We start from the raw sequence: 17111 nt of genomic DNA, 5'->3' as shown, positions 1-17111 counted from the left end.
TCTCCATAATGTACAATTCAAAGTAGCAATTAATACGCTCTACGGGATACACAAACATTGAATAATATTTTCGGAATTAGAAAATCTACATATTTGTACGTCGCTGCCATTTTGAAGTATTCATTTCATATGTTTTGAAATGTTAATCGCTCGCCAAGTAACAATACCTTTCTAATCTCCACTTTCTTTACTTTCTTTAACTTTTGCCTGATATTTTAGACAAAGGATACTAAAAAGATTAACAGAAAATTCGGAAGACAAAAGTACTTCTCAGGATACTCTAAACTACCAAATAGAAAATATTAACTACACAAAATGGGCCGACATTTTTAACATCTCGAAGATATTGCCGTCTGATCACCACCACCATCATCATAGGTATTCTATCATTACTGGAAAATCACTTGCCGCAACTAAGAAGTTTTCATGCTCCATGGTCTTCCGCTAATATCTTCGTCTTCACGTATGACTTTTTCTGTTTTGATGTCCTCCATTAATTGTAGTCGTCTTCGCCTCTCCCTCTCTTTCCTACTACATACCCTCTAACACGTCCCTCATGATACAAGTCCTTCTTAGTCAATGTCCCATCAGTTTCTCTTTCTCTTCTTAATAATATCTAAAATTGTTCTTTTCCCCTCACCATTTCTAACACCCTCTCATTCGTTTCCCGCTCGACCCAGCTAATTCTCACCGTTCTTCTCCACACCCATATTTCGAAAGCTTCCAGTCATTTTTCATTACTTTTGCGTAACGTCCAGGTTTCCGTCCCATACAGTACAATACTCCACACAAAGCATTTTATGAGTTTCTCTTTCAACTCTTTTTTTCAAGGTCCCACAAAATAGTATTTTCTTTCACCTAAAGGTTTCTTTCGCCATTTCTTGAAACCGACTCTTTCGTTCCAATCACTATGGCTTTTGTCTTTCTAACATTTATTTTAATCCCACATTCTTCGTAGTCTTTCCTCGTTTTTTCTAACATTTTATTGATTTTTCTCTTTAGATTCCGCAACAAGCGCCATATCATCTGCAAACCGTATACACCTAATCATTTTACCTCCTACCGAAATGCCTTCTTCAGGTTGAGAGAAAATCATGTCTGTATCAAAGTATCTTGAATACTTTTAAAAGTTAAGATGGAACGATACGATATATCGCAGAAAAAGTAATATCTATAGGTATTTTATTCAAAAGACTAACAGTATCAGTATCTGTAACAACTAGGGAAGATATTTCCAAAGACTATACAGAATCGTCATCACTATTTGAAGTAAAGAAAAGATATTTCTTTCTTGGCTCCTTTGAAGTGATAATATTAGTAATTTTGGATAAAACAACTACGACTTTCTTTGCGATGCATGACACCGTGCTATTTGATTATATTAATATAATTTTCTCACAAAATGAATGTTACGAAATTAATTTTCTGAAAATTTCAAAAGGCAATATGATCGCTGAAAGACGAGCTATTATAAGTCTACATTCTAAGTATTGCTTGTCCACACACTGTACAGTTGCCATTACATACTTATTGAACACAGAATGAGTTGTAATTATTCACCTCTATATGCCCTTACAGAAAACAAAATCTAGTTTCTCCACGTACAAACGATGAGTGTCTTCCATAGAGTAGTTATATTGTCATATTTACTTTAAAACAGAAAATCAGAAAATAAAATAACTACATACCTTCTATTGTTATTTTAAGGAACTGTTTTATGAAATCTTGATTCTTAATGCTGGTATAACTAATTCTTATTACTATATTAAACTTACGATAAAACATGATTTACACTTACCAGATTTTGAAAGTTCTACCAAGGTATTATCAGTCTGCAGGTAGCTTTCAGCATTTGGATTATTTGTAATATCATGCTGGTCAAACATCAAGCCTGGCTGATCAGCTATCTCGTCATCTATGAGAAAATCTCTCTGATCTGCTTCAGATAATGAGTTTGAAGTTGGCGAAGGACTCAGCGTACCAGATCGTTCCCAAGCGTTTTCACTACTCCCAACAGGTGGTGAAAGAACTTCTAATGTTGCAGGTCGTGGGGGATTTTGGCCTACACCATCTGATGATGATGAAGACATAGCATCCGTACTACTAAAAAGACTGTCCACAGATTTATCAAATGGGGATGAAACAGGAAGAACGGATTCAGTACTGGCTACTGGAGTTTCAATGGTAAGATGAATGGGATGTGGAGTGGAATGTGGTTTCTTTGCCTCGCATGGGGCAGCTTCTGATGCAAATTCAAGAGCTTCTTCTTCACCAGCACCATCACGGAAAGTTACAGTTTCAGATGTACTAGCACCAACTGAAAAAACCCGACTATCTTCACTAAAATCATCAGCCATTGCTTCCCCTGGTCCCCAGTCGTCCTGTTCATCGCTTGGCGTTCCGTCACAGGATTCTTGTTGCTCTGGCATTACTGTCAGAGATTCATCCTCATCCTCTTCATCTTCACTTGGTGGTTTGCCTTTTTCTGTGGCGGATCGCTCTCGCCATGCTTTCTCTTCTTCACCAATTCCTTCATCTTGATCTTCACGTTTTAACAGACTTGGTGACCGAGCAACTGGTGCACCTAACAACAACCTCTTGGTATCCAATGTTATTTTATTAATTTCATCTGATTTGTTAGCTGGGGGTTCACGAGTTATTTTCTTAGCAATTCCAATTGGCTTCTTTGGCGCTTCAGCATTCGGACTGGATTTTTTTTGATACATCATCGCTTTTTGACGAACAACTCCGTTGTGAACTGGGCGTGGAACCCCGCTTTTAAAGGTTTCATCTCTTTTGCTAGCATTTACTGAACTGTCTTCTTGCTTTTCCCTAAGCTCAAATACACCCGCATTATTATGAACAACCATTTCTAATGTTCTTGGTCTTCGCTTGGAGGGACTAAGTGCTCTACCGGAATCTCTTAACCACAATTCGGATGAATCAATCTGTTCCACACCTTGAAGTGTATCAGTTTCTCCCTCACCACCTACACGTTCACTTTCAAATGTCCCTACACCCGAATCTTCAGCATCATTTAGCGAATCTAAGGAACCATCACGCGGCTCTTCCTGAGCCATCTTTCGATTTGCAGCTGTTTTGGCAATTTTTGACACTTGATTACTTTCTGCATTCACTAACCTATTTGTCGATGGAGACAGTAATGATTTTGATGGTGATACTATCGGTTTGGCTATAAATGCAACTTGTGGCTGAGGTAACTGCCTGCTTTGTAAAGTATAACGTGTCGTTCTACTACTTTGAACTGGTTCTGGTACTTTGGACTTAGCGTTAACACTACCAGTACTCGCGGAAGCTATTGAACTTTTGTTGGATAAAGTGGGCGACTTTCCACTAATCTTCGGACGCGATTTTGTAGATATTTTTGGAGATTCAGTCGACTTATTTAACAAATTCTGTACATCTTGACTAGATATCATATTACAGTTAGCATCCGCTACTACGTCTTTATCCGAGGGCGAAATAACAGTTCTGAAGCCAAACCTATTGATACGTGTTGTGGGACGATTAAGATTTTCTCTTGATTTTGATTTGGGGGTTGATCTTCCGGAGGAGATTGGACTTTCAGAGCTGAGAGAGGCCTGTGAGGTAGATCTTGGTGGTGTTCTGCTTTCCACTACTGTTTTTGCCTTAGCGTTATCTGTTTGTGCTGTTGATGGCGACTTCATGACTGCTGTTGGATGTCGTTTGAAGCCAAAAGACGTGGCTTGACCCCGTGTGTAAGGTGTAGACCTCTTGGAGCCTTTCTCGCTCTGCAAAGATAAGACGAGACAATAAATAAGTGCAAGGTATCACCATAGTGTGACTTGGAATATTACTAAGAAATTTTGCTTGCATTAGTACCAAACATATTGCTGTCAATACGAGATCAAATGAACGAGTTTCACTGCATCTAGATACTTTTAAATCAAAATTAAGTAACATAAATGTGTCGAAAAATAATAGGCAAACTTTACGCAAATAAATAAGTAAAACTGGTGCAATCACTAAGATTTAGCTTTAACAACTCACAGAGAAAGAGAAACAACATGAAAATTGAAGGTTTCGTCATTAACCTACCTAATAACCATATATAATTGCCTTTTCATTATTGCATCGAACGAAATAATTAAAAACAAAAAAAAAAAAAAAAAAAAAAGAACTCGATGAATTTCAGTTTTTTTTCTTCTTATATGAAAACATGGTAATAGCTATAAAATAGCTACAAACTCAATGTATCACTATATGATACAAAGAAACAGTATATTAAACTTTCAGCAAATCTGTAATAGAAATGAGACTTTCCATATTATTTTATTTTCTTCCTCTTTTTTATCTATCGTACAGTAGGTAGCTGATTACTCAAAATATATTAACTTTGCCATCTGCCAAACTTTACCTCATTTTTAAGAAACCAGACACTTTCCACTAGATATCAATTACTCATCTCTCTGTATGTTGACCGCTTTGAACACTTTGAATCACTTTAATCATATTTTGCTAAAATGAGATTCGCTTTTATTTCAACTTATATGCCGCGGTTGAGGTATTGGATAGGAGTCCTATTTACACAAAATTACAAAATATTATAATAAAGTTTTATTTATTTATTTATTTATTTATTATTTTTTTTTATTGTAGCCAACTGCATGAACAGATCATCGTCTGTTCTTATTAGGCTATAATTACACATTTTTATAAAGTTCACAAGACATTAACCAAATGGCAATTAACATTACTCAACAGATTTACTTAACTATAGATGCTTTTGTTTCCCTCACAATACTTACTTTCTTGTTACATCTGCGAAAGATTATTAACACATTGATGATGCGAAGTATGTGACTGTTTTATCGTTCTACGTGAAAAATGGCTTTATCGTCTTACGTGAAAAACTAACTTAAAGAATTACCGTCACAGATTTGAGTCGTGATCAAAGAAACTGGTTTACAAACCTCTTTAGGAAGGAAGTCTAAAGAAGGACTTAAATGTCTTTTCTTTTCCTCTTAATCGATTACATCAAATTGATAACATTAAAAATCTATCACAACGTATTAACATTCAATCAAAAAAGTAACAACTTTTATGATATTTCTAGATTTAAACACATCTCATGGTTTCTAAGGCCGATTTCTTTTTATAATTTGGCTCTAGCCCTCACAACGGCAAATCCATATTTAATTTTAGGAACTCTTACCGAACGTCGAATTAGAAATATGCATATCAATAGAAAATACTATTATAAAAATTATGAGACAGCTAGTTCCTTATTTTCTGGGTCCGGAACAGACCGAAACGTTAAACCAATATTCAATAGCAACCTACAAACAAAGACTGCCCTGCGGCACTAATGACTCCTATTTATTATTCATAAACTAGAGATAAAAAAATCCTACATCTCAATATATACATATATATATATATATATATATATATATATATATATATATATATAGAAAAATTTCACTCAATAGAACCATCGAATAATAGAATCAAAATTCATGGAACGAAGGCATCCTCCAAATGGAATGTGCAACAATACATGATTCCAAAAATTAATAGACACTTTATCATACACACATGGCATGGAATCCGGTGTTGTATGAATGAAAGGCATAAGCTCTAGGAGAAACAGAAAAGCGGAGACCAGAAGCCTTCGAAATTTGATGCTGTTGAAGGATCTTGAAAATTAGATGGACAGGTAACGTATTGAACAAAAGGGTATTGGAAATAGTAAGAGGGGGGAAGAAAAAAGGATTATTCTAAGGAATATTTCGAAAAGAAGAAATCAGTGGTGGCTTTAGCGGGTAGGCACGGGCCTACCCAAAAATTTTGAATATATATATATTGAAAAAGCACAGTGGGTATGTTGTAGTCTTCCCCTCTCCTCATCAAGTTTTAGATCTCACATCAGTTAATAATTTCTAGGAAGAGCTGAGTCTTACAGTCAATATTCTTCACTCTCAGAAGCAAAATAACTTTTACCGTTGTACATATATGTCCTTGTAACTCTTATGACGAGCCAAATAATCAATAAGGGTAGCTTCTCGTTTCGCAACAGAAAAAAATTGGGCTTGCTTTGAATCCCGCAAGACACAACTCTTTTCTATATAAAATGGCTTAATCATTTGTGTAATTATTTCTTTACTAAATAAATTACACACACACAATATATATAAGCCGGAGAAATCCACATATCGGAGAAAGGAAATCTATATTTCAGATAAAATCCAGATGTCGCAGAAAGTCCGGCTTTCGAAAAAATGTTATTTTTATTTACAAGTCGTATGTAAAATCATAGTTACTCTTCAATGTAACTGGGCGAAAGATTACGCAGAACACTACTGGTACAAAGAGATCAACGAAGATATTTCAGAACAGCACATATGGCCAACAGCATTGCCACGTCTCCAGTACATGTTTGCTTTTTTAAAAGTCATTCTGGAAATTTTAAATAATTACTCGCAATTTCAAGGATTCTTATGTGTCTGATTCTGTATGGGCCATTCCACTTAAAATCTCCTAATTTCAAGACGTGGAAGATGTTACAGTTTACAGCTCACCATTTCAGGGAATTTTCTGAAAGTCTTATTGGAGGCTCAGCCAACAACACGTGTGTATGTCAGTTGATTAATTGTTGTTGATTTTATTTCTCTCATATGCCCAGTGATACGAAATGCACACAATATCCTCTCCCAAGGATAGGATGTTGGCATTTTCTCCATCATATGCTCTTCTATATTTTCTGTTTTCTGCAACAAGTTCTTTACCACACCATATTTGTCTTCACAACTCTTTATCTGTGTTATAAACAGTGTTACCAATCATCTGGTTTTCAACCGGACAATTCGGTTTTACTATTCGTTATCTAGTGCCTGGTTCATTAGTCAGACCGGACATTTTTCGTTTGGTCCTATTTACAAGATTTACGCGAATATTTTTACGAAAGATATGTTGACCATCTAATTAATTCTGTAATTAGGTTGGGACTTCATAGAAATGCGTTACAATGGCTGCAATCCAAATTTAATAAATGTTGTGCATTATCGATTTACTACTACCTTTGTCCAGAAAGTTCGATGAATATGTCTGTATTTTGAATAGATTGTTTTCTTATCCGAAACAGCAATTACTGTCCTTCGAAGTAATCTTCGTTGCTGGTAATGCACTTCTAGGAATGGCTGTACAAATAATGGAAATTCCTGTCGTACTAGTCTAGGAATGGCCTTCGGCAAGGTAGTAACATTACGTTGGATGTCCGAAAGCTTCTGGCCTTTCAGGTCAGATTTCAATTTGGAGAACAAGAAAAAATATAGGAAAGATACGTCTAGGGAGCAGGGTAAGTGACTGAGTGACCCAACTCCCCTGTTGGGCAGGAACTGGTGCACCAGAAAGCCAGAATGTGGCCGGGCATTGTCGTCGAGCAGGGCCCAGTCGTCTTGCTTGGTGTATTAAGGCCGTATCTCCATGATCCGTTACAACAGACGTTTCAGTATTCCACGTACGCAGCAGCATTTCACGTGGTGCCCTCTGGGAGGAATTCTTTATGTATGGGATCCTCAGAGTCGAAGGTCTGATTGGAATCTCTCATTTCGTGCCTTCTTGCTTTTCGGCAACTCTGGATGCCGCCACTCCATACTTTGACGCTTGTCTTCAAGGTCGTACCTCAGGCACCAGGTCTCGTCGCCCGTGACAATAGTTTTCAGGAAATTTGGGTCTCCACCCGCCATGTCAATGAGGTCTCCAAAGGCGTTAATCCGAAATTGCATTTGTTCCGGCGTCAAAGTGTGGGGTACGAGTAGTGAGTAAAGTTTGCGTTTACCCAAATCCTGGGCAAATGGTGCAGAAAACAACTCGTTCTTACTTGTCTCTATTATGAGGGCTGTTCAGAAAGTCCCAGACGTATTGAAATAAAGAAAGTAACAGAATGAACAAACCAAATTGTATTATACACATTTGAAAGGTACACTCTTAAGCTATTTTTTCACAATCGAAATGAAAATTAAGTCACTTATCATACCGTGGTACATTTTCAATATTGTCGCGGTAGAAATTTGCCGCCTGTGATTTTAACCACTGGCTTACACCGTCATGCAGTTCGGCGTCAGTATCAAAGCGTTGTGTGGTGGGCCATGTTTTCATCGCTGGAAAGAAATGGTAGTCCCTCAGCTGTATGGTGGGTGATCGAACACCTCCTATCCAAAACCATCCAAAAGATTTCGGGCACGCTTGGTCTTGTGTGGACCATTGCCTCACTCGGCCTTCACATTATTCCATGTCCGTACACTTCACACAGTTGGCTATGGATTTCAATTTACTTTTTTTTTTTTTTGCCAACAAAAACCTAACCACAGAACGCACCCTTATAAGAGGCGGGATTTTCTATTGCAGCGAACAATGTAATACGCCACAGAAAGCACAGTAAAAGCGTCACATTTCTCAAGGTGCCACAAGCTGGATGCGTACTGAATGTGGCAACCTTCTGACACAAAGCTGGCGAATCTAGCCCCACTCACTGCCGCGATACGCCAAAACGTCTGCATACTTTTGCGCAACTTGTAATTTGTAAGGATGGAATTTGGTCTCTCAGCTTTAGAAATAAAGCTTTTCTATTCACTCCCAAAATACGAGTGTGCTGGCGCCCCGACAACTGTGTTTTCAGGTTCTCTGGAGTTCGCACTGTTCATGGCGCTACATGCACCACTTTGAACACACTACTAGTTTCTTCAAATTTCTTCACTCAAGCCAATATAGTGTTCTGGAACTGTACGTTACTGTGTATTACAATGTTTCACTGTGACTGACTATATGATATAGCGTCCTCTCCTCTATCGTTCTATTCCTCACCAGGCACGGGAAGGTATCACACTGGACAATATTCAAATTTGAAATGAGTCACTCGGCTTTGCATTACCCTGTATATCATATTAAGTAGAAAATCATATCTGCATTTGTTTGATATAAATTAGAATAATAAATCAAAGTTCCGTTGTTTGTAATTTTTGCTGTGTGTTTTTGCCTATGCTGCACGAACAATCTTAGTGAATAATAATCACCGACAGTATACTTTGTAATAAAACTTCAACCTTGAAACCAAGTAACAAAACAACTTGTAGTAGTACTAGTACTAGTACTTGAAAGAGATTTATTATGTTCATCACAGAGATGATTTGCTTCTTTACAATATTTCATAGAACTGTTCTCGCGTTATTATTATTATTATTATTATTATTATTATTATTATTATTACTATTATACGATTTACCGCAGAAACAAGTATAAAATCCGGACATACTTTCCTCTAAAACAAAATATAGGATGAACCAAGAGCATAGCTTGCAAGTGACGAAATAAAATTGTTATAAACGACACACTACCTATTACAACATACTACTTACTATATAACATATAGTTCCCACCTTCAGTTTGATAAATTTTATTTTCCTTGTGAGTTCGGAATAGATACTTCAATACAGTGTTTTGTTAATTAAAGAGGACATGATTTTGTTTTGGACTGAGCACTGATACTGAAAAAATTAATAAATAAAAGTCGGCGGATAGATTGGTATTAGGGATGGTATCGAGACGAGACTTTGTACACTCTCGGTCTCGTCTCGGTTTAAAAATAGCGGTCTCGGTCTCGTCTCGAGTCAAAAATCGCCGTCTCGGTCTCGTCTCGGTCCGTCTCGAAAGTCTCGAAATAAATAAGTGAAATTAAAATTGTAAAAGTATTATTATTGTAAAGTCTGTCGTTTCTGCTTCTTATTTTTGGCCTTATTCTTGACTTAGAATTATAGTATGGTGTACTTCTTCAGAGCTATTCTGCTAGCGCTGATGCCTTTCATGCGTGTGTTCCAGTTTCAATCATCAGTGGGTATATCATATCTGGGATAAAATTCTAATAGTAACCCATATTTCACTTTCAGCAAAAGACTTTCAGTAGTATATGTATAGGAAAGGGGGGCAAGAGTACGCAAGTTTTAATTAAACTTATATATTTTGGTAAAAAATAGTTACAACGGAAAACTTTTACATGGAACACAAAACTTGAACTCTCCTTTACGAAATGTGAACTTAACTTTTATATACCTCTATTCTTAGAGGAAGTAGAACTCATAAAATGAAAATATTCAAATTCGTACTCTTGCCCCTATATGTGGGGCAAGAATACGAAATCAAAGGGGCAAGAGTACGCACCCAAAAGAGCATTAACAATTATCACAGATGAAGGTGCTACTCCTTTATATGATGTGCATTGTTCATGCCACCATTCATGGCATCTTGCGCACTTGATCCAGTCTTCTATTGGTGGATCACTGTAAATGATATTGCATAATGGACACTCGTACACTATTTCCTCACTGACCTGAAGAGTTGTAGCTACAACTTCGGTTGTAGCTTTCCTGGTGCAAGATGATGTTTGCCTTTGCTCTTTGGAGGGCGCCATTTCGAAAGTAAGTTCTGCTTGAAAGGAGAGGATGTCAGAATCTCTGATTGACTTCGAGAAGATCAAGATCTACTGGTTGAGTGCTTGGTAGCAGTTGGAGGAGGACTGACAACCACCGAAGGAGTGCATGGTGTAAATGGTCCACATGGGCCCCTGCTTACCTCCAGTTAAGATCTAGTTTACTGGTTGAAAGTTTGGTAACCGATGAACGAGCAGTCAGCAGAGAAGTGTTTGATGTGGATAATCCGCATGAGCTCCTGCTTGCTTCTAGTGAGAATCCAGTGTTACTGGTTGAAGGTTTGGTAACAGATGAATGACAACGAGCAACCGGCAGAAGAATGTTTGAAGTGGACAGTCCGCATGAGCTCTTGCTTGTTTCTAGTGAGGATCTAGCGTTACTGGTTGAAGGTTTGGTAACAGATGAATGACAACGAGCAACCGGCAGAAGAGTGTTTGAAGTGGACAGTCAGCATGAACTCTTGCTTGCTTCTAGTGAGGATCTAGCGTTACTGTTTAAAGGTTTGGTAACAGATAGAGGAGGACGAGCAACTGGCAAAGGAGTGTTTGATCTGGATGCACCGCATTGGTCCCTTTTTACTTCCAGTGAATCATACGATGAACGATTTTGGGCTCTATTCAGGTCTGATGCTTGATTTTTTTGCTTCAGGAATGCTTTCGTCTTCAGACCTGGCTTCTACATTTAAGTCTATCACATCCACAATAGAAGGAAGAAAATCTTCTTCAGTGAACACATCTGGATTCAATAGGACAACTCTAGATTCTTGAAGGCTGGATACCAATGGTTGCAGCGTTGTAGTCATCATCATAGGTATTCTCCCTTTATTGGCAGGTCACTTGCCGCAGCTGAGAAGCTTCCATTCTCCACGGTCCTCCGCTAACTTCTTCGTCTTCGCGTATGATCTTTCTGTTTTTATATCATCCATTAATTGTAGTCTCCTTCGCCCCCTCCCTCTCTTTCCCGCCACCATACCCTCTAGGATGTCCCTCATGATACAATATCTTCTTAGGCAATGTCCCAACCAGTTTCTCTTCCTCTTCCTAATAATATCTAAAAGTGTTCTTTTCTCACCCACCATTTCTAACACACTCTCATTCGTTTTCCGCTCGACCCAACTAATTCTTTCCATTCTTCTCCACACCCGCATTTCGAAGCTTCCAGTCGATTTTCATCACCTTTACGTAATGTCCACGTTTCCGCCCTATACAGTACAACACTCCACACGAAGCATTTTATGAGTCTTTTTTGTAGTAAGCCTCAGTAAACAAACTCGCAACTTGGAATTATGTGGGATGGATTATTCCTCATCCATTTATCACACACAGTTGAATACCAGGATTTCATCGGGTCAAAAAAAGGAGCGATCTAATAGTTTCAAATTATGACTGGGATTTGGTGGTAAACTCAACATCACTATCCTATTTTGCCTGCAGAAATCAATCGCTTCGATTGAAATGTGAGAGGTCTGATTGTCAACAAGTAAAAATACCTTTTTCGTAACCGAATTTGATCGCACATGTTGGTGTAAATAATATTACCATTCTACGAAAAGTTGTGAGTTGATAAACCAGAAGTAGATATTCCCACAGAACCTGGCGGCGAGCCATCGAATAATTCTTGTTTCATTTGTTTTGTGGGAAATATCTGGGGAATAAAGGAACCAGATGCACTCACAATGAAACAGCTGTTATGTTAACTCCAAAATCACTTGATTTTTTCGTCGACTTTTGGAACTTTATGAGGAACCGTATTTATTCCAGTTTCGTACATGTTGTATATATCCCCTGGAGAAAAGCCGTTTTGTCTTACAAGATCTTTTAGACAATTAAAAAAACATTCAACTTGTGGTTTGCTAAAACCACGAGCTCTCCCCAGACCAGTCTTTGAAGGCTGTTGCAAAGCAATTGTGAAATATCTACGACGGAAAGACTCTGTCCAATCTCTTTCTGCCATTCGATTCACATGGCTAAAGGATATGGGGCACCTAGTTACGTTTAGCAAAATTGTATGCCATTCTTCTTAGATCTTTTAAAGCTAATTCATAGAAGAATTGATCCAGTAATGTGATATATTACACTAATTCGTCCTCCATTTCTTCGGTAAATAGGCCTACTGGCTTTATTGTACCTAAAGACGTTGCAGATTCTCATTCAAAAAAAGAAAAGAAAAATCCTTAATTCTCCTTATATCAGTAATGGGAATGCATAGGATACAAAAAATCAGATAATATTTAGACCCTTTATAAAAATATATTTCCAGCTTATTCCATCAGTTACAGAATGCTTGTCACCTACAAGGGTAACTTGAAAACTTCTCGATCTATCCTTGATGAAGCTACATATTGTTAAATGTTAGGTTAGGTTAGCTTCATATATATCTTTATAGAATCCCATACCAATCATTGGACTGATACCGCCTTATGCAGAGTCGTTTTAACGTATGATTACTAAAGGACTGACCACTACAAGAAACATACGGTAGTCGAACTTTTTAGTATGGCACTAATCACGCGTCAGAACGACTCTGCATAAGGCCCATTGAAATTTATTACTGAAGACTACTGACATTTAAGATAAAAGAGGACAAAGCGTAGTATTTCTGAAACCTGAATAAAATAAGCAAGCGTAACGTTATTCAATAACTGCAGATGTCACTTTCGCACACGTTTATCTGTTTCGAAAACTCAAACACCACCTTAGATACTGTTATGTAAGGAATGGTATTTAGAATAAAAATTTATCCCTCGTACATAAGAAAATATCAGGATTCTTCAGAATTCTTAACGTTAGAGGCTACATATGGGAATCAGTATTCGTAAAGTTTGTCGTCACTCTCTATTACAACGGAATCTACATTCTTTTTTGATTGTTAGTTCTAAATCAAATTAGATTCTTTTTCATAGAACAGAAGGGGCAAGAGTACGCACGCGTACTCTTGCCCCGTAGGTATCTGCGTACCCTTGCCCCCTCACTACACAATTGACTTTCCCGTGATGTTGTACAGCCAACTGTTGGAAGAAAGTCAATTTACTTCATCCTGTCAAACAATGGATATGTTAGAAACTAACGCTTTATAGTACTTTGAAATCGTTATAAAATTGTGTAAGTTATTCATTAACTACTTATTAGGGATGCATTCGAGTCGAGTCGAGTCGAGATTTAAGCCTGTCTCGACTCGTGTCTCGACTCGAAAATATGTTTCTGTCTCGACTCGTGTCTCGACTCGACAGTCTCTGTCTCGACTCGACTCGAATTCGAGTCGAGACGTCTCGAAATTCGAGTCGAGAAAAAATGTACGAGTTAAAATATGCGCACACATCAGCCAGACCATCATGACTACCTACCTAATTGTCAGTATGTCAACTTTTGGCATGGATAAAAACGGCGACACGTCTTGGCATACACGCAATGATCCTTGATAGGTCGCTGGAGAGAGCTGGCACTAAATGTGCTCACTCAGCTCACCTAATTCCCGTAAATTCCGGGAAGGGGGCGATGTGTTCTGACATGACGTTCAATCACATCCCACAAGGGACATCACTCAAATGTCCGGCTCCAGTTTCAATGAAACTTTTTTTTGCTGATAGAAGGCATGTATGCATCATTACTTGTGATGACAAATTTTTGCCATGGTGCATGTTTTCTATTTTTTTTTTTTAAATAACTTAAGAGTTATGATGTGGTTATTAGAGATTACAACAGAAGTCCCTTACTACCCTTTGTAAACGGAGCGTTAATGAAGAAAAGTGAAGAAAAACCATGTGGATACATATAAGTCCTGGGGGGAAGTCGTATGGTAGATATGACCTTGATGGCAGCCATCTTGAAATCCGCCATTTTGAATTAAGGTCAAGTTTTCAAAATGGGAATAGGGTAATATGATACATAATTTCGGGCTAGAATTTAATTAGAAAAATAATGGTGAGGTTAGTTTTATACACCCATTTGGGGGAAAGTTATAGGCATATTAATTGTTTTTACTTACTGTGTGCGTAAATCCTTCTTACTTTCGTCTCAAGACCTGTAAATCGATCGCAACGGCAGAGCCCGGTTTCGCACTAGTGTTTAGAAATCTTTAAACTCACTTGAGGCAATATTTGAGGATTATTGTATTGTATGTTGCCTTTAATTAAATTTGAACCCACTTCATGATCTTGTGTAAAGTATCACTAAAAGAGAATTTCTGTTTTTATGGAGAACGTAAGCATAGCAATTATAAAAGGTGAGTAAGGTGCGTATGTATTTATAAGAAAGTTTATTTTACGAGTCTTTTGTGGTTCCGCCAACCTATTCTTTAGTTGTTTTTTTTTTTTTAATACTCATATCTCATAAATAAAAGAGCTATTATAAAATCTCTTAGCACTATTCTTTAATACTTATAAAATTTTATTTATTGTAAAAGCACTGGCGAGATATTTCTTATCGCCCACTAAAATTATGGTGGAGCTCCTTCGTGGCTAACGGTTAGCATACTTGCCTTTGGCGTGGGAAACCTGGGCTTGATTCCCGATGGGAGTTCATGTGGTTCGGATTCCACGTTAATCAGTAGGTCCACGTCTCACATAGCCTCGCTGCTGAACGGGACGTTAAACTCAGAATCAATTCAACTCAAAATCATGGTTTTGACTTTATTATGATGTCATTAGTTTAAACGCCCAACTGCCCAGTAATTATAAACATTGACTACATTATAAAATTGTAATTTGTGACGACTAAAATATCAGAAATTAAAGATTATTCTTTGGGTTTTGGAACATTTTGAAAAACGTGAAAAACTGGTACTGCACCGATACAACACACCTTTTGGATTTGTCATTGTGTAAAGTGATACAAACTAAAGAAGAATTACAACTTTATGAAATTGTATTAGGACTTATTATTTAGAAATAAACACCAAATAAGTGTAATAGTTTATATCCGTATCAAATACCAAGTTTATGATGAATCAACTACACAAAGTAGGATCCAAAAACGCTCATTGCAATTTGTTCCATCCTTCAGTCGAACCTGGAACTGAAACATAAAGAGTGACATTTTCTTTTTAAAGATACTTTGTCCAGCTAAGTATTGTGAAGGTTTATGTCAGTAGAAGGAATTGCATTCCATTATACAAGCGCAATTTCACAACTTTATGTACACATTACTAAATATCGAACACCCTTGTCCATATGATTAGCGTACGCGTCTTTGGTGCGGGAGACCTAGGTTCGATTTCCGATGGGAACTCCTGTGGTTCTGAACCCACGTTAATTTGTAAGTTCACGTCTCATGTAGCCTTGATGCTGAAAGGGACACTAAACTCTAATCTAATACTAAATACAAATATTTAAAGAAAAATGATGACGCACCAAGATGACGTGAATTTGGCTATCAAATCCATTTTGTGTTTTCAGTTATTTTCTAGTAGTATTTTTTCTAGGCATCCTTTCAAAAGACAGTGATGCAAATTTCGTTACTGCGAATTCCTGTTAGAAGCCATGAAATTATCCGATTAGATGCAAAATTTCCCGTCCACTAAAACAGATACCGTAAATTTACAATATCTAACAAATAAATAATTTTGAAACATATCGCTTTCGAGGGAAAAAATGAAGTGAAATCTTTGAGTTTTACGTCCCACGTTTATGCTGGTTAGGCTAAAGGAGAGGGGTGATGATGAGAAATTAGTGAAATGGTGGAATGAAGAAAGTGGGAGGAACGGAAGAACCCCGAGGAAACCCACGCACACGGTGTTTGTCCACCACAAAGTTCACTTGGTGCGAGCTAGGATCGAACCAGGGTCCCCAAGCACCAGAGGTGAACGATCTACCACTGAGCCACCGCGGCCCCGCTTTAGAGGGGCCATGACGTATAGTTGAACTCATTCTCGTAGTATGAAAGGCATTATTTATAATTATGCATGATAGGATCACAAACAAAATTTAAAAATATTATGTCCACTTTCTTTTAACAAACATTATATTGTCTTTTATCGTGTGGAAGGGAATGTTATGTTCGAAAAAAAAGTCCTTAACACGATTCTTGTTGCTACACACTGCATGTTCCTAGCCACAGAAAAGATGCAGCGATAGGTAGGCTATTTTTCAATTGCTTTACATTAGCTTGATGTTTCAAGTCTTTTGTGTGTTTCTGAAATTCACTTTTACCACAAAAGAGCTCAATATTCACATGTCTTACATAGCTTTGGTTCGATTCTCAACACGGACTGCAACTACCCGTTAAATTGTGCATCCGAAAGGCACTCTTTGTTAAACCTCGCTTATCACCGCTCATCTTAATAATATATATAACTTCACCGCGAAGCAAATGTTGCATTTCTCTCTTTCATCCTAACACAAAACAAAACTAACCACAGCTGTGACACGAATGAGCTATTTCGAAAAGAAAGAAGCTGTGTTTCATAGAGATGTGTACCAAATGATAGAAGTATAAAGTATTGTTTTCTTTCCTGTTTATTGATATCAGTTGGTGTTCTTAATGAGTTTACTCATTAGTTGAGAAAGAGGATATATGGAATTTGGACATATGTTGTACCTATTCTCCTGAGAAATTGATGAGACCAGAAAAATTATAAGGACAGATGGAATAGGTTTAAGCGCATCTACGTGACTATATATCACTAGATCTATCTTGACCCTCATCCTAC

At 37.5% G+C, this 17111-nt stretch overlaps 1 protein-coding gene across 6 annotated transcripts in view; it reads right to left on the bottom strand.

The window, feature by feature from the left end:
• The window catches only part of LOC145694865 (uncharacterized), a 294105-nt gene that overhangs the window by 155827 nt on the left and 121167 nt on the right, over window positions 1-17111 (bottom strand). For all 6 annotated transcript variants that reach the window (XR_014133059.1, XM_081771607.1, XM_081771586.1 and 3 more), the window contains one exon: window positions 1799-3773. Coding sequence is in view for 5 of the 6 variants with exons in the window: in XM_081771607.1 (XP_081627733.1) it covers window positions 1799-3773 (1975 nt within the window). In the remaining variant the exon portion in view is untranslated. The remainder of the gene's footprint in view (window positions 1-1798; window positions 3774-17111) is intronic.

This window comes from Thermobia domestica, chromosome 1, assembly GCF_964235325.1.
Source record: "Thermobia domestica chromosome 1, izTheDome1.hap1.1, whole genome shotgun sequence".
Lineage (NCBI taxonomy): Eukaryota > Metazoa > Arthropoda > Insecta > Zygentoma > Lepismatidae > Thermobia > Thermobia domestica.
This window is presented reverse-complemented; position numbering and strand designations above follow the sequence as displayed.